Source organism: Cynocephalus volans, chromosome 1 (genome assembly GCF_027409185.1).
Source record: "Cynocephalus volans isolate mCynVol1 chromosome 1, mCynVol1.pri, whole genome shotgun sequence".
NCBI classification, from domain to species: Eukaryota; Metazoa; Chordata; class Mammalia; order Dermoptera; family Cynocephalidae; genus Cynocephalus; species Cynocephalus volans.
In genome coordinates this window covers 53,013,467-53,036,431 of record NC_084460.1, presented here as the reverse complement: position 1 = coordinate 53,036,431, position 22,965 = coordinate 53,013,467, and the positions used below count along the sequence as shown (strand labels likewise).

At 49.1% G+C, this 22,965-nt stretch overlaps 1 protein-coding gene across 6 annotated transcripts; it reads right to left on the bottom strand.

Annotated features, from left to right (window-relative positions):
* Nucleotides 1–711: 711 nt before the first annotated feature.
* On the bottom strand, nt 712–22,678 carry EDN3 (endothelin 3). 6 transcript variants are annotated; one of them, XM_063075882.1, is made up of 5 exons: nt 22,627–22,678; nt 21,696–22,017; nt 3,871–4,047; nt 2,683–2,763; nt 712–827 (listed from the first exon to the last, which is right to left on the bottom strand). In XM_063075882.1, the coding sequence occupies exons 1-5, from the start codon at nt 22,676–22,678 to the stop codon at nt 791–793; spliced, it is 669 nt and encodes a 222-aa protein (XP_062931952.1). In that variant the 3' UTR covers nt 712–790. The 6 variants fall into 6 exon arrangements, with proteins under 6 accessions (XP_062931952.1, XP_062931968.1, XP_062931983.1 ...); XM_063075898.1 differs by having other exon boundaries at nt 2,718–2,778; nt 3,872–4,047; XM_063075890.1 differs by having other exon boundaries at nt 798–831.
* Nucleotides 22,679–22,965: the final 287 nt, after the last annotated feature.

Sequence of the window (22,965 nt, the reverse complement as noted above, 5' to 3'; positions counted from 1 at the left end):
TTGTGCCTCGGCCAGTGTCTGCAGAGGACACAAAAGGTCAGTCGATTGAACAAGAATGCACTCTACCTTACAAGCCTAGAGTGCAAGACCAGTAGATATTAGCTTTCTCCTTTTCTTATCACAAGCATCAAGGTTTCTTTCTTCACCATTGTCTTTTTTTTTTTTTTTTTTTTAAGATTCATTCTTTTGGTAGGTACCAAGCACAGCTGAAAATTTCTCGGTCTAAACTCTGTAGGCTTCGGCCCTGGCTCCCCTGTGCTCGGCAGCCTGGTCTAGGTCAGAATGTGAGAGTCGGCACTCCCCTGTGCTCCCGGGCATTTCACGTCTAGCAGGAGACGGACATGTGTTTACATTTGCAAAGAGTGAGCTTGGAGTCCACTTACTCTTCAAGAGGAGTCATGTCGAAAGCTAGCAAGTGGCTTTCCAATTTGCCATGTCTCTCCAAAAACAATTTCCTGCATGAAACCAGAGCTGTGGGTGTCAGGCCCCAGGGCACATCTGGGATCATTTTACCCGTTAGGGAAACTAGGGTCATTTGGATTTGGGCATTCTTGGAGTAGGCGTATATTGTTAAGGGAGTGCTTTGTGTGGGTTTTCTGCCCCAGGCAAACTCTCTCCTTGTCCTTAAAGAAGTGGAAATTTGAACTGTGTAGAGCAATGACCAAAGCCTCCCGAGAAGAGGATGCTGTGGCCCATGCTCCTAAGGGGCTCCTTCCTGAAAGAGACAGCAAAGCAGGCAGGTAGGTGAGGGTGAGGTCCACCGCTGGGCAGAAGCACTGGTGCTGCAGGTCTAAAGCCTACTTGCTTTGTCTGTCCTTGACTTCAACCTGTCTTGGGGAAAGGGGACAAAAGAAAAAAAAGAGGTATGTTATGAAGAATAACTCTAGAAAGTGGAAAAGGGTGACTTCTTCCCGCTGCATCTCTGGCCTGTTCCCTGACTTGAACTGTATGTACCCCCTTGCCAGTGCTTCTTGGCAATGTCAGAGGCTGCCACCCAACCGAGAAGGTGTGAAAAGAATTACACCCTCAGGCACGGCCCCCGGAGCCCTCCTGCAGCTTGGTCCCATCTTTGATTATCACATGCTAGAGACAGTGGCGGCTTCCACTCTGAGAATGTGAATCTGGTAATTACTAACTCGAATCTCACAAGAAAGCAAGGACCATGGCTTCACAAAAGACTTTTTCTTCCCAAGTAAAGCTTCTTAACAGGAGCTTTCCGTGGATCATAAAGACCAGGAGGAACTACCATTCCAGGTCCCAGTGGGATGCTGGCCCAGCAATCTCATCTTTTGAACATGCAGCAGGATAATAATAACTAAAGCATCTGCATGCTTTTTCTGGGCAGGGCTCCACTGATGGCTGTTCCTTGAACATACCGCAGGACTTTTGCACTTACTGCCCCTTGCCTGAATCCCCTTCCCTCACTCATCCCGACTTCCACCTGGTCTTTGTGCCAGTGTCACCCAGTAAGTGAGACAGCCCCTGTTCACCCAATCTCAAACTGCAACCACCCTAACACTTGCTCTCCCTTTTCCGTTCCCCTTCGCATGTCTCGCCTGGTATTTTATAAACCTGTTCGCTGTCTGCTTCCCCGACTGTTGAAGCTTCATAAAAGAGATCCTTTGCCCTGTTCCCTGCTGTGCCCCCAACATCTAGAACAATGCCCAGCTCATAGCAGGTACTCAACAAATCTTTGCTGAATAAATGCATAAGTGAATGAATAAATGATGCACTAGATAGATGGTTTTAATCACATCCCCGCCTCGCTGAGAGGAGCTTTGGTTTGAGGTGAGAAAGACAGAAAGAGGGAAAAATAACGAAGGGGCCAAGTGGGACCAGCTGGGGTCTGACTCACACTCTCCTGAGATCCCTCTCTGCCGCCTTGGCCCTCCTCCGCCCCCTCCATTTTTATTACAGATGCTGACAGATCCCTCTCCGGACTACTGAAAGCGATCTGCCATCAAGCTAGAAAACCTCCTGTACACTGAGCGTGGCTTAATCTTCCCTTGATCAGTCCCTGCAGGAACCCAAGCCACCTCCACACTCTTATTATGAACATAAATTACTATCCCATTGCAGATGTGCCAGAGAGTCACTAATAACGGTTTCTGACTGATAGAATGACAAATAAACCCAGTCTGGCCACAGGAAACGCTCAGGATCTCTCATACAAAAAAGACAAGTGGTTAAAAAATAATAATAAAGCGAACTGGGAAGGCTGGGGGACCCTGCTACCAAGCTGTTGTAATTCACCTATGTCCAGAATCAGCGGACAAAAAGAAGAAATGATCTTTTTTGGGTAGAGACCATATGTTGCTATGGAAGCAGAAGCAAAATGTGGGCCTGGACATATCAGCCTGTGGGAATTCTGAGAAGTGGTCGTTGGCTGGCTTTGTCCAGGCCCCGTGAAACCCGGACTGGACATCCCTGCCCTGGATCTGGGAGAGACTCAAGAGTTGGCTCTTCAGACGTGGAGCAACTGGTCAGGGCCAGCGAGATGACAGTGGCTGTCCCCAGCTTCTGCCTACTCTGCCCCCAGGGACAAGTGACCAAAAGGTACTGCTGCCTGTGGACATAGCACCCCAGGAGCTCTGGAGTCCCCACTGGCCGTTCTCTGTGACCAGATGTCGCTCCCCCAAATGCCCTCCCTCTCCTGAGGGACTGGGGCACCCACGTCTTCACCTCCTGCGACGCCGGCCTCTGTCGGAACCCCTGGCCTTCCCCTCCTCTCCGCTGTCTGGTTTTCCTGCTGTCCTTGAATGACTGTGGGGAGAGAGCCAATTTTAATAAATCAATCTGCATTTCCATGTGGCTGGTTTTTCGGTGGCAAATTATGACTCTCTCTTCCCTACCAACGAGCATGTTAGTGCATTCCCCAAGGAACGTGTCTCAGGCACAGTTTCTGAAGGCTGAGTGTTCAGGTGGGTGGATTTCTACCAAAGTACAGCATCTACTCACCACTCAGTTATTCATCGGATGTTAAAAACCCCAGAAGGAGGAAAGAAAGCGCAGTTATCACTGAGTTTTGCAGACAGCAAGCCCTGGGCCCCCAAGCACTGTGATGCCTGCCCTGTGGAGGGGTCACTTCTGTTTCGGTTTCTTCTGCGTGCATCAGGGCAGCCAGGGACTGTCAGACTCCCACCAACACTAGCTCTGGGAAGGGTTTTTAAAGGGAAGCTCTGCCTGGCTGGGTTGATGAATCTTGGCCCAAGTTCAGAAAAAGAGAAGCAAGGAGCATCAACAGGATACTTGAGTGAGTACCTGCTTAAACTGCCACCTGGGCCACTCGTGGTCTGCTCATTCATTTTGTGAGACACGTGTTTACAAGCTTCTCTGGGGCAGATCATAGGGTCTCAAACTCGGGGACCTCCAGACGCCACAAAGTAAGATAAATGAATAAAACGGGAGAATGGATACCACATATCCCACTCAAACATGAGTGGCCTCACTCAGTTCCATCCTAGAGTGGCCAGGAGCGACGTGGAACAGTGAGACCAGATGGTCCCACAGGCTGTTTCTGAAGAAGCTAAAAATATGCATTTGGTAGGGGTTAATTCTTCAATCCCTAAATGTTGGCAACTTATTCAGATTTTTGCAAAGTGCTGTGCAGGCCAGAGACCAGACATGGTGGTGGCCATGGTGTAGCCTCTGTTCTGAAAGGCAGCAAGGGTCAGGAACGCTGCACCACCCGGCCTCCTGGAGCTAAGGACCCACATCTCTCTGGGCTCAGCCCCCTCCTCTCTCCACTCCTCAGGGCCACAGTGGTCAGGACATGGCTGAGCCACACTGCACCCTCCTTCCAGAAGCCCCTGGCCTGGTCTGGGGGAGATTAGTATCTCAAAATGAGTGGAACTAGAGGGAGGGTCATACCTGCTGACTTCTGGGGTCTGGGAGCAGAAGCGCACGCAGGCCTTGTCGTCTCTCCCCACACATGCGCAGCGCAAGTGTTTCTCCTTCGAGGGCTTCCAGCTCCCTGGAATCAGTTGCAAGGACCTCTTGTCCCGGAAGTGTCCTCTGTAGTTGGACAGTCCATAGGGCACAGTCTGTCTGCAAAGCACAGAGTGACATTAGGTGGGCATGCACAGGCCTCCTTGCACAGCTGGACAGGAGGCGGCGAGGGGACATGAGAGCTGGTGTTCATACCCTCCCCCCACAGCTCAGAGTCTTGGGAAGATCTGGAGTGAGCTATGCACCCCGTTTCCCACGACCCCCAGGAAGAGAGGTGGGACTGAGGGGATGGAAAGACAGGGAGGACCTGGGGGAGATGGTCACCTCCCCTGAGGGTCTTCAGCATCACTGAAGGAGTCCCGCAGGCCCCGAGGCTCAGACCTCCACCTGCGTGCACATGTGGGATTTCAGTTTTTCCAGACCAAGCCAAGGCAGGCCTAGGATCCTCCAGAGGCAGGTTCTGTTCTTCTGTTCCCCAGCTTGTAAGCTCCTTATGGGCCTCCACCTAGCTCCATTTGGAAGCTGGGAAATCATTAGAACAACTGGAGCAACTTTGGGTTTTTCTTCCTGTGCCCAAAGCCCCTGACAAGGACATTGGGTTGACTCACATGCTGATCCCAGTCTGTTTTCTTATAAGACCGCCTACCTAACCCAGCAGCTGAGGCCATCCTGGACAACTCTGCCATTGACTGGGCTCAACAGGCCTGCAGTTAGCACTAAGAGGAACATGAAAAATGTGATTACGGTCATGAGAGACGCATCCTGGAAGAGACAAACATCAGAAGGAACACCCTGTGCCCTCGGAGAGGTGTCGCAGCCACCCTCCAATACAGCGAGGATGGAGCTGGCCTTGGAAAAAGTCTTATTACAAAGGGAAGAAAGTCTGAAACCATTCACCAATTTCGTTTATGGTTGGCGCAGGAAGGAGAGTGATGGTGGTGTTTGGGGCAATAAATTTTCCGATCTTGTTCCAATGCTTGTGCATATCCAAACCATCGCTCTCCAGAGAAGGGAGAAGACAGCAGGCAGTTCAGTGGGAGCAAGTTGTTGCAGGGAACCCTAAGCATTCTCTACTTGTTTTTTTTTCCCGTGACCGGCGCTCAGCCAGGGAGTGCACCGGTCATTCTTATATAGGATCCGAACCCGCGGCGGCGGGAGCGTCGCCGCGCTACTAGCGCAGCGCGCTACCGAGTGCGCCACGGGCTCAGCCCCAGCATTTTCTACTTGTTAAGCTTTCCCTTTTCCACTTGAGAAACTGTTTTAGACTCTATGCTCCACTGTAGACTCTGGCCCCTGCCTTTTACCCTGCTTGCCTCCTGGGCCCGCCCTGTATGAGATAACAGCAGTCTCACACCCCCCAGGGACCAGAGGCAAATTAGGCTCCTAAAGTGACCAAGGGACTGTGTCCCACAATCAGCCAATCCAAATTAGCAGGACAGCATCCCTCATTCACACAAGACGCCCTGAATGGGAATCTGGAAGGGAAAAGGGCGGGAGTTTAGGCTATATAATGGGGTCTTTTCCTTTGTTCTGGGAGACACTGATCTAGGAGTCTTTACTCCCAGTGCTCTCCTTGCTTGCAAGCAATAAAGCGCTGTAACATCAAAAATAGCCGTAACACCAAAAAGAGCTGTCAACTATTAAAAGAGCTATAAAATCAACATTAGTCTTCGATACCTCTGTGGGAGCGCCTCACAGCACAAGTTAAAAGCACATATTTAATTCTTTTGCACTATTGCACATGACTTGAGGAGCAGATTACTAATAACTAGAGGAAACTAATGTGGTCAAAAGTACTTTTCCAATAAGTTTTGGTTTTCCTGCCCAGTCCCCAAAGATTAACTACCTTGGTTTCTATGAACCCTGGGGAGTATCACCAATCGTCCATCTCAAAGGGAGCCTGACATCCTCTCTGTGACACATAATACAGTCTAATTGAATTTCTTTTCATTTGAAACATACATCATGGAGCCTTTTGGGGGTTGTGGGGCCACACTGGGGACCACAGTGACCTGACACTGGGAGTGAACCTCCCTCCTGCCAGCCAGAGACTAGGGCCAACCAGCCCCTCAGCCCAGTTCTGCTCTTGCGTCCCTCTCCCCACTCTCAGGGACCCAGCGCCACGGTGGGCTCACTCTTGACCAAGGCAGGCAGCTCTGAGTGGCCCACGGTCATGCAACAGAGAATGCAAGCAGGGTCCAGTCCTGCTCTGAGCAGCACTTTTTCTAAAACCCCAGTTCTTCTCAGGAATGGGAAATGGGGCGGAGGGGGCAAGACAATGCAGACACTGTTGTGAGGTGGGATTTGGCCCAAGGTATGTTTTTCCAGTAATAGGGCCACATTAAATCTCTAAGTGTTGACATTAAGTCCAGTCCCCCAATTCTTGGTGCAAATTACACACAAGGAGTAACAACGCTCCCATTTTTTCCATCAACAGTGAGACCTGCAATTTTGAAATTGCTGTCAGCTGATTACACACGTGTAGAGCCACTCAACCTGAGCAAAACACTCTAAAGTGTTTTAAGTAAGGAAACAAGGCAAGGGGGTTTGTTAATAGAGACATGCTTAGCAATTCCCGGGCAGCCAAGCACAAAGTGCTAGTATGCAAAGGAGCCCTGGCAATTTCAAAGAATGTTTACAGAGAAGCACAGCCCCCTCCCCATCCCCACAGCCTTGAGGCATCAAAACCACTTCACCGAACCCTAGGCCTTCAATGTGTGCACTGTGCACTCTGTTGGCTGACCTGGGGAGGGGGGATGTCAGAACCTGATGACCCAGAAGATATTCAAGAGATGACCCAGATCCCAGCAGGGTCTTCCCCTTACATTTGCAGAGTCTGAAGCAGGAGTTCTAAATGCAGGCCCACCCCTCATAGGTATAAAAATTTAAATCAATCTGAGAAGCTCCTAAATAAGAGTCCTATCCCCTTACCCGGACAAATGTGGCTTTGAAACACCATGGAAGTCTTCAAACTAGAACTCTGGGGCTCCCTGGATTCCCACATTAAAACCTGGCAGCCCAAGTAGATTCAGTCCTTCTCTTCCACCTGCTCCATCCCACACCAAGAGGGCCTAATTTGCTCCCATGGAGATGCCCCAGTCTGCACCCCTGAGCTCTGTCTACCCCTCATCCTGCAAGAAGCTGCCCCTTGGCCTCCCTGCAGGCTTAGGAATATGTACCTGGAGGCCTGTTCTGTCCCTGAGTGCCAGACCCTAGAAGATACCAGCACAGACCCTGGAAGAGTGCTTGGGGACATCTGAGTAAGGGATTCCAGGACCCTGAATACCTGGAACACAGTCTAGAAGAAGGTGTATATGGCTTTCAATTCCACAGACTCCTTGCATGACCGGAAAGGCTCAGAGGTGGCCCTCTAACCCCCAGGGCCATGGGCAGGGATGTTTCTTACCCAGGTCTAAGAGTGGATTGCCAGCTCCTCAAGAGTAGAAGACAGGTCTTTTACTTCTTTTGAACCTGCCACGGACCCTAGCACAAGGCTGGGAAAATAAAGACTATTGATTGAGTAACTGGTAGTTAATTGTGACATAATTCTAGTCTAGCAAGACTGGATTCTTTCCAACCTAAAGAGTTCAGTAACCACAAAAATCATTGCACAGAATCTCCAGCATTTGTTAAGCATCCACTTCATACCTAGTATTAAGCGTGATGGGGACACGTATGTGTGTCTGTGCCTTCAGGAGTTTACATGCTACCAGAGCATGAGAACAGGTAAAGGAAAAGGGGCAAGCTGATGTATGCAGGTATGTGCCAGGCACACAGAGTGCAGAGAAAGATAACCTGGCAATTCCATTATTATATTGAAAAGCGTGTACATAATGATCACTCCACCCTCTCCACGGTTTCCTGACTGACCAAAGGATTGTTGGACAAATCAAATGAGATACTGAGTGGAAAAGACTTAGCAAAGAGTTAGCAGTAAACAAATGGTAGCTATTGTTGCTACTTATTTGGTCACACAGAGAGGGGTAGCACGGAACCAAAGAGCCCCGTGGCATATCAATCCTATCCTGTGCCATGCCACCATCATTCAACACTGCCTGTCTAGTAGGCACTTGTATTTCAGTTGGGCTGCTGCCTGTGGTCACTGACTATTTCCTGAATGGTGAACAGAAAACACCTAAAGGTGGAGCCGAGAAAACGAGTCAAGTTGAGAACCTTTGACCAGCACACTCTGCCCAGCTGTTTTAGCCTACAACCGTGTGAGAGGGCTTAGAGAATGCAATTCTTTGCAGAAGTAGACAGCTCTCACATGTTAATGTTTCACTTGTAACATAGAGCTCCGCACAAAAGAGATGCACTTGACATCAATCCCAACACTCTTAGAAAAAACAAAATGCTCTTCAACATACCTACAAATGCAACATCTAGTGTTGCCCCTCAATTTATGTACTCAGAACATTCATTATCCGATCGGTGATGGTGATGTCAGAGTCTTATTTATCATAGTGTTCTTTATTTGTCACACTTTCCCAAATGTCAAATATAAATGCTATTAAGTATTAAATTCCCAGACCTCTCATATTCATTCTTCATCTGTAGCATCTCACCGCTTTTAAATAAGGAAAGCTGACTTTTTTTTTAAGATTCTGTTTTTAAGTTCTGTATTGCCTTTTCATAAGTAAATTAACAATCTCCATCTTTCTGATCAGGAAACAGGTTTCTATACCTGAAGTTTGAAGAAGAAATACAAATATTCACTAAGAACAGTTGGGAAACAGAAAAAGGAGCTTCACTAACCAAATTCCAAATTCTCAAGAAAGTTTATCAAACTGTCATTCCCTCTCAGAAACCCAGTTTTCATCCTCCCCATCCCCCATATAGTGTTCAATAAATATTTGCTTAATGCATCTCAATGTGCAGGTACTGGATTGGACTCCGGGTGAACACCGTGAGCAAGACAGATAAGGGCCCCGCACACACTCAGTTTTCATCTAATACAGAGGTTAGCAAATTGCCATTTCGTCAGCTTTGTCCAATCAGTAGTTTTTTGTTAAGTCTGAACATTTTACATAAGGATCCCAATTTCCAGCTTCTCTTGAATAACTAGAAGTTGCGCTAACACCAAACCCATGTTCCAACACGGCAGCAATCGTCTGAGTAACGATGTCAGAGACTGGGCATAAGCACCCACTTCACCCCAGCCCTCGCCTCTCCCAACAGATTCACACCTGTCCTTCACTCACATCTGTCACATGTCTGACCCGCATAAGCATCTGAGTTTACAACGCCTGGTCTGGGGGCTTGCCCGTTAAGCTAAGCCAGACAGGTCATATGACACACTGACAAAATCAGTCCCTGATACTATTTTTCTCTTTATGAATGTAGTTACTGTTTTAATTTAAAATGCCCAAGTCCTGGCTGAGTGTCTCCCCAACAAATAGAATGTGTTCATGTCACACTCAGAATACACATCAAGGTGATGACCCGCCTCCTTTGGTCCACATTTCTCTTTTTGAAATTGGAAAGCAAAGGCAATGTTGCCTTTGGGCCCAGGGGACAGACTGTTCAGAAGGCACAGCTCAGCTCATGTCCTGTGGCCCAGCACAGGGGAATCAACAGCTTCCCACTGGCAGACAGTCAGGAGACAGCCCCAGTCGCCGGGCACCAGTGGTCATCGGATCCTGCCTCCCACATTCCTTGGAGGAACAACTGCTAGACCCTAACATGCTTTCTAACCACGGCTCGATTTCAGACTTCATTAAATTCCTTCCTTAGGAGGCACCACTCAGCAGCTCTCCCAAGCTTGGAAGTATCTTCTCAGGCGAGGAGGAAGTGTCAATGGCCTTCATTCACTATTTGTAACCTGGTCCAGGTAGAACTTTGTTCTAATAAGGAAGACAGGAGGACATAACCATGGGAAGTGGCTGAATACTGAAAGGCCTGTGAAAGTGTCCCTTCACTTCAACAAGTGGCTCGTGGATGCCCGCCGGGTATGACACATGGAGGCAAAGGGGAACACGGCTCAGGAGCAGGTATATCTGCTCTGAAAGGACTGCAAAGCAGGGAATTCTCTACAGCCTGAGGCCAATGTTGGTTGTCTTTGTGTCCTAGAATCCAGTCTCGTTTCTCTCCATTGGGGAATTATCCCTCTCCCACTGTGTGAAACCGTGACACCTGTGCCTCATCTTTCCCTGCCTGAGGACTGGTCGGGTGACGCAAGCTGAGCCAGTCGGATCCTTACCCCAAGACTCCTGAACGGAGCGACTCAAGAGCAGAAAACACTCTGGAGCCGCTATTTGCCAGGTGGACCTGTCCTGCCTTGTTGATTGTCACCCTAAAGCCCCAGTCTTGTCCAAGTACCTCTCCTTTCCAAGCCTGGGGCTTTTCTTCTCCCTTCCAGTTGGTGGACTATCCTGTGTCCTTCCCTCCTCTTGTGCTTTGTAGCTAGACTGGGTTTCTGTTGCTTATAACCAGTGATCTCTAACTGACCCGGGCCTCCCTTTCATGGGACACAACCACGGTCTCTTGGGTGTAATAGTGAGACCTGTAGTACCTCTACCTGCTGGGGACAAGCATAGGTTTTCTTCACTGCAATGATACACAAAAGAGCTAGTTCAGAATTAGGACAAAACCCAGAAAACTGAGCTGCCCGAAGTCCTCTCTGCCCAGATGTGCCCACTGCAAGCACCTGTCCTGCTGCAGCGGGGAGCTGGCATCCCCTCCGGCCCAAGATACTCAGTGTTCAGCCACCAGACACTCAGTTGACCGCCTCACAAGTTTTGTCCTCTATTCAACTTATTCCTTACCCACTCATCAAATACTATGAAAGTCTGCTGTGGTCCAGGCCTTGTGCAAGACAACCCCCAGGACTGCCCTTCCAACCTCCAGGAAAGAAAATAGGCCAGGAAACATAGGTCCCCAGTGACCTCATCATACAAGCAGAAAACAGACACGCGTGCTTTCCGCTTTAAAGAATATTATACAAACTCATGTTTCACAAACATAGAACAGTGAACTGGCAATTTGTAGTTTTACTTCTGCTGTAGAAAATCCTCACAGCTGAAAGTGGAAAGAGCCCAAGGAGAGTGCTCATTTCTACCATGTGGAAAGTCCATCTCCCACAGGCCTCAAAAGATCTCAAAAGATCCCATAATTCTAGAGTATCTGGAAATATCAAAAGCAGTGACCAATGTGCTGGGGATGGATTGTTAACTTTTTTTTTTTTTTAAGACACTCCACCTCCCAAAAAACCCCTTTGGGATTATCCAGGACTTGGCTGTTTGGGAATTTTAACAGTACCATATATAATTTTCAAAGAGAATATGGAGCACCAATCCCGACTGGACCCAGTACGAGAGCCATTTCCTGTTCCACGCTGCAGGTGCGGCTTGCTCCTCATCTCATGGAAGAGGTAGTCTGGCCTTGGCACAACTCCTGGAGTCAGAAACAGCAGGACCGGGCCAGCTGGAGTGCCTGATTGTGTCTGCCTTGTTCACCTCTGCACCCAGGGCAGCTAAGGTGGTGCACCTTTAGTGCAGGGTGGGCACCCAATAATATCCCAGTATCTCAATAACAAATATCTGCTAAACAAATGATGGAAAGAAGGAATGAGGCCTCAATTAGCCTCACTTCTAGGCCATACTCAATCTCTCAAATGTACAGAATTCTTAGCTGATCTAATGGATTTTTTTCTTTTTTCTTTTTTTTTTTTTTTTGTCTTCAGTCAGCCCATCACTGAGGGTTTTTCCTAGAAAGAGTATGACCTCTAGATTACTTTAAGTGGAAAAACTATGTCTTGGTAATAACTCCTGCAGGCCACATCAGCACCATGATGGATAAACCAGGCTGCACAGAGAGGTGAAAACAGAGGCTCCTCTAGGCTGGCAGACCCAAGTTTCTGGTCTCACCTGATGACTTGCTCACCAAGAGTACCTGGAGGGCACCTTACTTCGGAGCCTAGCTGAGTCTCTCAGAAAGTCCATCCAGGTCCATAATTTCACCTAGCGATTCTCAAATGCCTTCACCCTCACTTGGGCATCTCCAAACAGCACAGTCACTGGAGGAAGCCCTTGGCCTTTGCTGCAGCAATAAAACCACACTCCATGTGGGGTCTCCTGCCCCACCCAAGCTAAGAGGTTCCCAGGATCTCACCAACTATATTTAGAAAGCTTTAGCCCAGATTGTTTACACTCTTCTGTAGCCTATTACCATATGGCTGAGCTTAAAAATAATCCCAAAGTCACAGAAGTTGTCATGCCAGGAACTCCCTGGAACACAGATCTATTCCTTCCCTAACACAGGCTCACACACACACTTAACGATACTTGGAGGAAGCATCAAGGGTCAAAGAAAGGAGAACAACAGAAAAATGCTTCTGTTTTTGTTGAGTGGGATGGGATTTTTAAGAGTTATGTCTCAAAAAATAGACAGAGAAACAAACTTCTCCAATACGTGGGGAATGAAGCCATCTATGGAATCCTACAGATTAGCTGGTTTCCCCTGCATCTGATACAACCCAAACGCATCAAATGAGTTAGGTTAGAGTTTCTCTCCCCAAGCCCCAGTGACCCTCATGAATTCCAGGTCGAATGTAGGCATGAGAAATCCACGTTCGTCTGGCACAGCCTCATTATAACTTTATGCAAAGCTGCAGACAGATGGGGCTCAAAATACTTCCCAGAAGTGGAAACAGAAGGGGTAAAACAGGGAGCAAGTATTTTTGTAAGGACGGGGGTATTTGCAGAGGGATAAAAAAATGCTGACACTGTCACGCAGTCCTTTAAATAATCTCCAGAAAGCAAGAGACGACACCTTTGCTAATTTTCAGGAGGTTCCATGTTAAGGGTAGAAAAGACCTTAGTGAACAAGACTTAGTTCACCATGGCAAAGATAATAAAGATACTCTCATTTCCCCCTAATCCAATTGCTTGCAACCTTATGTAATATCATTTTGGTTGCTCCAACAGCTGTATCACTAACTTCAACTAAGAATTCAACAGTCCCTGTTAGAGATTCATGCTTTATCCTCCAACAAGCAGCTGAGGCTGGGATTAGGGGGAGCCAGGGTGGGTAAATTGGGCAAGCTCAGGGTCAGATCCTGCCTTTATTAAAGTGTTGATATTTTGTTGATTATAAATTTTTTGCACTCATATTGATTTTCCAAAAGTATTGCATTACATTTTACCTATTTTTCCTACTAAGTTTTTGGTGCCTCCTGAGAGTTTGCACCTGAGAAAGTTCCTCACAGATCCCACGCTATTCCAACCCTGCAAGAAATCCATGGAAATCAGATTTATAAAAATCCAGAAAAGATACATACATCTCTGCTGTTTCATTTACTTGCTTCTGACATTTGGCAAAGCTACTTTATACTCCCCAAGCCAGGGGGCAAAACTGTCCACCAGGGGCCACATCTGTCTCTGTGTCTTTCTCAAACGCTCATATGAAATGAATTTATTTCTGGTTTTTAAATTAGTGGCCAGAACACAGAGTTCCCTGGTCACCTTGTTCTAGAGTTACTGTTTATGAAGGCCTCCCACCAAGTCTGCCCTGGGCAGACCATAAAAGCAGAGAAAGCCTGTGTCTCCAGACCTCTGAGAGTCCCCCAATTCTCCCAAGCTCTTGGCTCTCCTAAGACTCTGAGCTGGGGCAGATGAAAAAGGTGACCAGATACTGTGTCCTCTTTGTCTATTCTTAGAAGACCCGGCAGGCCAGCTGGGATTTAGAGGAACCCAAAAGTATATCTGGGCAAGCAATTCATCCTTCCTGTGGCCAACCTCCAGTGCACTCAGCCGTTCTGGACTCATTTTCCTTCTGAGTATGGGCAGAAGTATCTGTGCCTGTGTGTGTGCTTCTGTGTGTTTCCCATTTTAAGGAACTCTCTGTTTTCAATTGAAACATGACACGGAAGGAGAGCAGGTCATTTTCTCATATGAAACAGAGCTGATCCATTTCCTAGATGCTTGAAAGCTGAGTGGTGCATGAACAGGCGCTTCTGCAGCTGCCCATCAACGTACTGAGAAACGGTGGACCCAGCACAGGATGCAGAGCTGGGGTTAGGATCGATGCTGGCTCCCAGCCACGACCGTGCAGCCTCCTTAAGGCAGGCGTTGTTTGCCTCCCAGCTTCCTTTGTTTTAAATTCTTGCAGGAATAAACTGCACCAGACATGTCAGAGCCTTTCATCTGCCTTCAGATTTAAGGCCAAGTTCCTAGCTGCACCGTCCCTTTCATCTAGCAGAAATCCAAAATCTCCCTCAGGGTCACAGAGGACCATAACCTCTTGGTGCCGAGTTTTCTTGCTGCAAATCAAATTGCCTCCCAGCAACAAGTGACTCTCATGAGGTGGGGACCAGCTGCATTGCAGCTAAGCCTGTCTTTCCTCCTGGACATCTCATCTCTCTTGCTGGCTCTGGGGCAGAAGAGGGGGCGTTCAGTCCGTGGGAACCCAACAGAAAGATCACCTTGTGGGGGTCGACCTTTCCAACAAACTCTGAAGTATAGCCTCGAGGCTCTCAAATTTTAAAAAGTTTCTTTCCATCAAATGTTCTAAGAAATATGTAACTCAGACTCAAAACTGGGATCCAAAGTGTGCTACATCACCAACGGGGAGACAGAGAAGGTCACATGTGGGGGAAAAAACCTCATAAATCGCATGAAACCATGATTAATCAGAACCCCAAGCTCAGGATCACTTTCCGTCTGGCTGACCCATCTTCTTCTATGAATCCTTCTCAAAACCATGTCAGGGAATTATTTCATAAGCTGCTGTCCATAGTATTTCCCGGGGTCATTCCTGGTGACTTCCAGTCTGTGACACCCACTTCAGGTCCTGGGCAATACTGGGTGAGATCGGAAATGACAGTCCTGGGGCCCCATGGGGTCCTCAGCTGCAAACTGTGAGGAGTTATATTCACTCTGCAGGGCTCGCCCTGTGAGCATCAGAAGGCAGCAGACCCTGTACAAAGACTGCACCATGGGTGTCTAACAGAGAGGTGCCAAACAGATCATTCAAATGATCCTGGATGCATACCCTCAAATTCCCCCAGTCACTGCCCCACCTCTCATTTTACAGAGGGAGCACCAGGCCAGTGCCCTGTCCTCAAACATTCCAATCATTTACCAAGGCACAGGGGAGCCATAGCAAACAGGAGGGAGGGGCAGAGAGGGTGGGACTAACTCCCATCCCAGCTGCAATAACCTTTGGCCACAAGTGTCTTTATTAAGCTGTTTATCAGTAACAGAGACAGCCAGGCACACCTTTTTCCAGGGTCTCTGAGCCTCATGCACACCCAGTGCTAATAGAATGTCCACCCAGCATCCTCAAACATTGGAGGACTGTGCTATGCAGAGGGTGCATGCTTGCTCCATAGTACTCCAGGGGGCCAAGTAAAACCAGGATTGGATGGTCTGTGGAGGCCAACTTGAGCAGCACTTGAGAAAGAACTTTCTGCTTACTGGCAGCCTCCAGCCACCTAATGAGATATGGCAGGAGGACCGGCCCTGGCCTGGGGAGGGTCTCCGCAGGGCAGGAGGCTGCATTGTGAACACTATGGTCATCGTCTTCGAGGCACTGAGTGCTGACTAGTGGTGACCACTCCCCAGGTATGTTCTCATGCCATCCTCGCAACACTGTCAACTCCTGCGCTGCAGAGACAGGGAGACTGAGGCTCACTTGGGTGACATCTCCTCGTGGCAGACCCAGGATTCCAGCCCAAAGTCTGAGCTCTTGACCACGAAACAGGATCTTTTTCTCCCCTGGGTGCGAATTCAGGTGAGGGGACCCTGGACCATTTCTCTCTAAACACATGAGTCTCTGAACCAAAAGGTGATTATGGGTTTGAAGCTGGATTTGCAAAAAGGGATAAGTTTGAGCAGAGCCATCTCCTGTCTCCGCGCAGGCGTCATGACCACACCAAGTGACAGAAGATAGTAGGAGCACACAGCAGCAACCATGACAATTAAAATTCCACAGCAGGAATGGAGCAAGTGGCCTGCGAGTCCCTCTGCCTCAGACACACCTCTCTCCACCCCAGCATCTCTGACATCAGCACGAATCTTCTGGTCTGCTAGGAATGCACACTCCACAAGACCTTCATATCTGCTGAGAGCCCACCAAGGGCTCTACAAGGCTAAAGGGGGGTCACATCTTCCCAGCAAGCCAACACCACATATTTAGAACAGAATTTAGGACATGTGACAGACCAAAGATTTGGGCTTTGGCTCATGTGTTAATTTATTTCTATAAAAATAATCTTGCAAAGGGGCAACTATATTATTACATAGAATTAGATATGAATCAGCACTATTAAAAAGAACAAAACCACCCTGAATCAGTCAGGGAGGGAGTGTCTTTCACCCATCACTGGGTCCCAGAGCCCAGCCCAGTGCTGGCCCAGCCCAAGCACTCAATGAAAAGGAGTTGAACGAATGCATGCAGGAGTCACCTATGAGAGTGGTGAAGCCCACGCAGAGAAAATGTACACAGGAGGAGCTGAGACGGCAGGTTCCAGAGCCAGACTGCTGGCCTGTGATGCAGTGCCATACCTACAAGCTCTGTAACCTTAGGCAAGTGACGTAGGCTCCTTGGGCTTAGTTTACCCCTACAAACTAGAGAGGACAATACTACCAAACTGATGGGGTTGTCATTTAGATCACATGACGTGATGTGTGGTTATAGTGGACGCTGGCCATCCTTGCCAACATCTGCATCACCATGATTATCAGATTATTCGTGACGTTTTTCCATAACCACACTGCCAGACCTGGTTCATGGTCAGGATAACTTTTGCCAGAGTTCCCCCAATCACAGGGTGGCTGTACAGCTGGCCCCACGTATGCAGGAGGCTGGGGTCCTGGATCCAAACATTCCATTTGGATGTTCTAAAATTTGTAATGTCCCTTTTTGGAAATGTGCTAAAATGCCTTTCTTGAAGAACACAGAAGGCAAAGCCAGAGTCTGTGGTGATATTGCCTTTTTATGATAGAATACATTGAAATACAAGTTAAATATTTTGTTAATTATTATCATGATTTTTTTATACTCTTTTCTTCTTTGGGCATGAAAAGAATGTAAAACAAATGTTATTCCTGCTGGCTTATGTAGGTATGGCATGCGTCAGAGCAGTCTAGGCAACCAGGCTGGTCGTCTTGATATGAGATGATCAGAGCATTGGAAGTAGCAGAGATCCTGCAGGTTGCTATCCTAGAGTTGGACGGATGTCTGCATCTTACAGAGGGGACACAGAGAGATGATGGCACCTCCTGCCCTGAGGCCACACCAAGAGTCATAGCCAGGACACAAGGGCAGAGCTCTTGGGTTTTGCAGTCTTCCCCAAGAGTGGGGGCTATAGGTCTCAGAATTTCCACCACGGTCGTGGTTTCAAATATTCTGCCCTGTTGTCTGCACAATGCATTCCTACTTGTCAGCCCATGTGGCTCAAACTTTTGGAAAACACGGTCACCATCACAGCATCACAATGTCTCTCTCATATGTCCTTGGACAGATTAACAGACGGCAGTGCCCCCATTCACAAGGTGGGGAGGAGCACAGTGGTACTCTTTGCTGGGTGTCCTGACTTGCTTTCACTCTGCAGCTAGGCTCTGAGCAGCTGCCCGCTGTAGGACGGGGTTAGATCTGATACCCTTTGATGGTTAATTTTATGTGTCAACTTGGCAAGGTCAATCACCAGTCTAGTGGCTGTGAAAGTACTTTTGGGATGTGATTAACATTTAAATCAGTAGACTTTGAGCAAAGCAGATTGTCCTCCATAACGTGGGTGGGCCTCATGCAATCAACTGAAGGCCCTAACAGTAAAAGCTGAGGTCCCCAGAAGAGGAAGTACTTCTGTCTGCAGGCTGCCTTTAGACTCATGGCTGTGACACCAACTTCTGCTGGAATTTCCAGCCTACTGGCCTGCAGATTTAGGACTTGCCAGCCCCCACAAAATCCAGTTCCTTAAAATCTCTCCACACACATCCACGTGCATGCCTTATTGGTCTGTCTCTCTGAGAGCCCTGACTGACACAATCCCCAGCTGACTGGTAGGACACTTCTGTTTTTCAATGCACTTGTAAAGAACATTCCAAAAGCACATGGACATCTTATTCACCATCTCTCCCCTGATTATCTTATTCTTGACAAATTTTCCATGACAGTAAGATGGGATGTGTTCTTCTCTGATTTGGGATTTTTGTTTTTGTTTTTGTTGGCAGTGGTGGGTTGTTTGGGGGCTGTGGAGGGTTGGGGTTCCTAGCACAGCCAAGGAAAGTCTTATAAAAACCATGCAATCACATCGATTAGCTGTGAGCTCAGCTGTCTCTACAGGGGCAAGAAGTGAGGTTGCTAAGGGACAAATTTGGTTCCTCTTTGGGGCTGTGGACTTTTTGGAGGATATGACAGAGCACATGGGTAATATCCCCCACAGAAATACACATTCCTGCTCCTGTCTTCAGGGACATGCAGGCCCTCTGATGAGCCTCCACACACTCTGGAAGAAGAAATCTCATGTTTAGGAGAAAGCACTGCAGACTATGGCCACAGTAACAGCGAAGTTGAGGAGAAATAACCAGGCGGCAGGACTTAACCAAAGTCAACCAGCATTTACGAAGTGCCTACTATATGCTGGATGCCAACAGAAGAGGCTCACCAAGCTCAGGTCTGGAAGGACTAAGCACTTGGAAGAAAGCAGGAGGACCAAAGAAAGAGACAACCAAAGAATCTCAGATCTTCCATCCGAAAGATACTTAAGAGAGTAATTGATCTCTTGAGCCTAAACTAGACGGTTAACTTTCCACAAGGAGATGCAGAATGGGTCTCGATAGTAACTCCCAACTTGTTCCTGCATTACTCTCACATCTCTAAACGTAGCATAAATGACCACATTCATAGCATGGGCCTTCTTTGAAGGTCCATGCAAACGTCCTTCAAAGACGAAGTAGAATTGCTCATTCTATCTCCAAGCAACGCAGTGGACAGCAGGAGGAAACACACCAAGAGGTAAGAACTGCCCAGAGTTCAAGAGTCTTGATTTCGGCAGGAGGACAAGGCTCCCAGAGCAGCCAGCAACATAGACAGGGAGCAAGTCACATCTTGGTGGAGAAGTTTTGAGAGTGAGACCAGGAGGGTCTGCTAAAGAAGAAGGGTGACAGCTCTGAGAGAGGAGACACTGGCCAAGTGGGGCTGGGACAGATGGGGTGGGGGACAGAATGGCAGGAAAAGACCTTGGCACCCACATCATGGTCTCTTTAGCTTGATTCAGTATTTTTCAGATTCTTCCATTTCACCTGAAGCCAAGGTCTCCTGTCACTAGAGCCCATTTTCTCAAATTGCAGTTTTGTCCAAGATATTTTAATTTTCTTTTTCCTTTTGGTGGCGGGCCAGAATAGGGATCGAACCCCAGATCTTGTTACCAGCACCATGCTCTAATTTACTGAGCTAACCAGCCAGCTTTTGTCTGAGATATTTTAAAGATAGCAAATGGACCTATCTACACATTAACAGAGTTTCAGGAAAGAAGGAAGGGAGGAAGGGAAGGAGGAAGAAAGGAAAGAAGGAAAAAAGAAAGAAGGAAAGAAAGAGGGAAGGAAGGAAGGAAGGCCATCAGGAAAAGCTTCCTTCTAAAAATTATTTTACTTGTCTAATATCAGAATAGTCAAGTCTGGCTATTGTCACTTTTCTTTCCTAACTAGCTCAAGGGATGCTCAAACACCAGATTTAATCATTCTTTCCTAGTGTTTAGAACGAATCAGGATGGAGAAGAAGGGAAGAGGTAAATCAAACTTTGGGGGGAAGTTATCAAGTTGGTTGTCCTGGAAATAGTCAAAGACCTGTAGCTTCATTTCGGGCCATGCAAGACAACTTCAAACTACGAGACAGGATTCCCAACAGATCGTGGCATGTTTGTTGAGCCTCTCAGACACATCTCAAGTAATCGCTTCCCCCCTGGCCAGTCAAAGAACTCGGCGGACAGGCAAAGAACTGAGGTGGCTTCCAAGTCCTCTCCCTCCTTCCCCCTCTCTCCTCCACCCCAGGCCCCCTGCCCCTCATTCGATTGCCTTTCTTCTTTCTCCTTCTAGAGTCACAGCTTGGGATTCTAGCCAAGAGAAGAGCTCAGTCCCCCTGTTGACTGCCTGGTGTCCTCGATGCTGTGAAGCTAATTTGGTCAGATCACAATGCCGGGAAGATAAGAATCAGAAAGAACAATTGTCAGGGTGACCAGGGCTAGAAGAAAAGGTGACCCTGATCACTGTCCAAGAATAGAAGGAAATCAATGACAACCCAACACACATCACGCTTATCTTCCCCACGAAGGGGAAGAAAATGGGGAGCAGCTGCTCTTTCTCCCTCTTGTGAGCTGTCAGTGTGTGTAGTAGCCACATCAGACCCAGCCCTGGCAAGCAAATCCTGTAGGGTGAGCTATACAACTTGTGGGGCCCAGGATAAAATGCAAGTGGAGAATTTCAAAACGGGGACAGTAGAGCATTAACCAAGCCACGGTCTTACTGCACAAGTGTCCAGGTGGCTTGCCAGCAAAGCCACCGCCCAACATCCTACAGTAATGGGTTGACCTTCCAGACCCGTCTTGGGTGTGGTTAGAGGTCTTGTCACCTGGTGTGAAAGATATTCAAGCCCTCAGGTTTAGGCTTCACTGCACTTCTTTCTTGAGGTGTCCGTGAAGCCAGGTGGGTAAGAAAGCCTCACCGAAGCTGCCACCCAGCAGGTGAAGAGGTTAATGGGCTTAGGGATCAAGGAAACCATGAGGGACATGAATCAAGATGGTCCAAAAACAGTCGCAAGGTGGCCTCTAAAGGCCAAGGGTTTACATTCACAACCATCTCTGCGTCCCCAGCTAAGAATCACTAGCAGGTTGCAAGCAGGAGTCCCAAGAGATCCCAAGAACACCCAGGGAACAGAACTTAGAGGCATCTGGTCCACATCCCAGAGTTTAGAGCTCTGACCAGAGCAAGGACAAACCTCTATCTTCTTTGCAAGACGATGTCCCTGCAGAAGGAACTCCCTAAATGCTGAGTAACTGAATGGAGAAGTCACCAAATCCTCCCCACAGCACAGCCACACTCCCCCCATGGCCTTGGCGAGGGCTGCCTTCACGGCGGGGCAGGATCCAAGACCAGTTCAGGATGGTGCAGTCCAGGTCCTACAATAAGAGGGTTCTTAAGAACTGGAGGAAAGAAGGGAAGGCTCTCTGTGGCTATGGCAGCGGTATCCGGAGCCAACCTGTGGGATACCTGTGGACGTCCCCCAGCCCAAGCATCCCAGAAGGCCCTGGGGCACAATGGAGCCCGGCCAGGTGGAATTTCACCCCCCACTGGGTAGGTTCTGTCAGGCTCTGCCAAGCCCACCCTCACACTCCCCAGAGAGCAGGCTGCTTTCAAGGAATTTTAAACTCCTTGGAGCCTGGTGGGGTCAGGAGGGGGGACAAGCCCACTTAGCCCCTGGGGCAAGAGATAAACTTTCGGGGTTTCCTCTATCTCAGAAAAGAGGCTCGGAGAGGCTTCTCAGGTATCTAAGCCCCACGGCCGGTTCATTTCCCCCAGATCACAGGCTCAGGATTGAGTTTCCCTGGGCCAGGCCCTCAGAGGCATTGTGGGTCACACCCCTGACCTACAGACGGGACCGGTCTGGCAGGTGACCCCAGCAAGAGCAAAAGGCAGTGCCAGGACAGGCTCAGGGCTGACGGGGCAGGGCTGGGGTGGGACGGTGTCCTCCCCAGAATGTGAAGATGTGGGCCCAGCCCGGGAGCCATGTCCCCACACCCAAGGCTGACTCACTCAGGAGTATTGATCCAGATGATGTCCAGGTGGCAATAGTAGACACACTCCTTGTCCTTGTAGGTGAAGCACGTGCAGCGCCTCGCGCGGTGGTGTGCAGGGCCCCCCTTGGCCACCGGCACCCCAGACTGACCTCGTCCCTGCTCCTGCCCAGGACTTCTAGGGCTTACACCCTGCGCTGCTGTCGGGACCACAGTCCCCTCACCAGGGCCGGCCACGGTCTCTTTGCTGTTGTTCCAGTCCCCCTCAGATCGGGCTGCAGGCGGCCCCCGGGATCTGTCGGTCCTGCCAGCATCCCCAGGCTGGGGATGAGGCACCAACCCTGCAAGAGGCAGATTGAGGGGCTCCTGAGCCGCCTGTGCCAACCTCTCAACACCCCGCACCCCAAAACATCTGGGAGGAGGGCTAGAGCAATCAAACTTTCTGCAGAGTTCGCCAGCTAGTTGCACTTTTTTCTCTAAAGTCTCCAAGCTATGCCAGAGGTTCTGAAAAGTTTGCAAAGCTATGCGCAGTTTCTGAAAAGCTTGCAAGTTATGTGCACACTTGGTGAGAAGTTTGCAAGCCATTTTCACCCTCTGCAAAGCCTGCAAGCTACTATTTCCAGTTGAAAACTTGCACGCATTTTTCAAGGTTTTTGAAAACTTTGCAAGCATTTCGCATAGTCCCTGAATAGTTCACAAACTCTCTGAACAGTTTCCAACTTCATGAAAAATCAACCAAATCGGCCTACGCAACAGGTCTCCAGCCTGCGCGTGGGCTGCAACCCCCGGATCCCATGGGGTAGTCCCTGCTCTGCACTTCTGCCCCTCAGCCCGCCCCCCAGCGTCTCCGGGGATGGAGAGCCCAGGCAAGAGTTTGCTCCTCCAGCCCCGTGGGTCCCCCCGCCCCTTAGTCCTTTTGTGTGCGCTGGCGCCAGGAGAGGCGCGCTTACCTGCGGCGGAGGTCACTGTGAGCCCGAAAAGGAGCCACAGCCCCGGCTCCATGAACCCGGATCAGGCGCGGGAGCACCGCGCCTGGAGGACGGCCACCTGTAGACCGAAAAGGCACTGGAGCTGGGGACAGAAGGCCTCGCGCTCCAGCTGTGGGGGTTCGAGGCCGGCCGCTCGCCCGCTGGCTGCGTCCCCGGCTCCGGTCCGGGAGCTGGCTGCTGCGGTTCCAAACTTTCAGAGGGCGCTACCCATCCCTGCGCAGGCTGCCGGCTGTGGGCTCGGGCTTTTCTGGCTCCCGCACCACCCCCCTCGCCTCCCCGCCCCCCGGAGGGGCTGGAGCT

Bases quoted from the DNA above. Each gene is read 5' to 3' on its own strand.
- EDN3 (XM_063075882.1), bottom strand. From the start codon at position 22,678: ATGGAGCCGGGGCTGTGGCTCCTTTTCGGGCTCACAGTGACCTCCGCC. The intron at 22,018-22,626 runs GTAAGCGCGCCT...TGCCTCTTGCAG, and splicing joins CACAGTGACCTCCGCCGCAG to GGTTGGTGCCTCATCCCCAG. The intron at 828-2,682 runs GTGAAGACGTGG...TCCCCAAGACAG, and splicing joins AGAGGCCGGCGTCGCAGGAG to GTTGAAGTCAAGGACAGACA.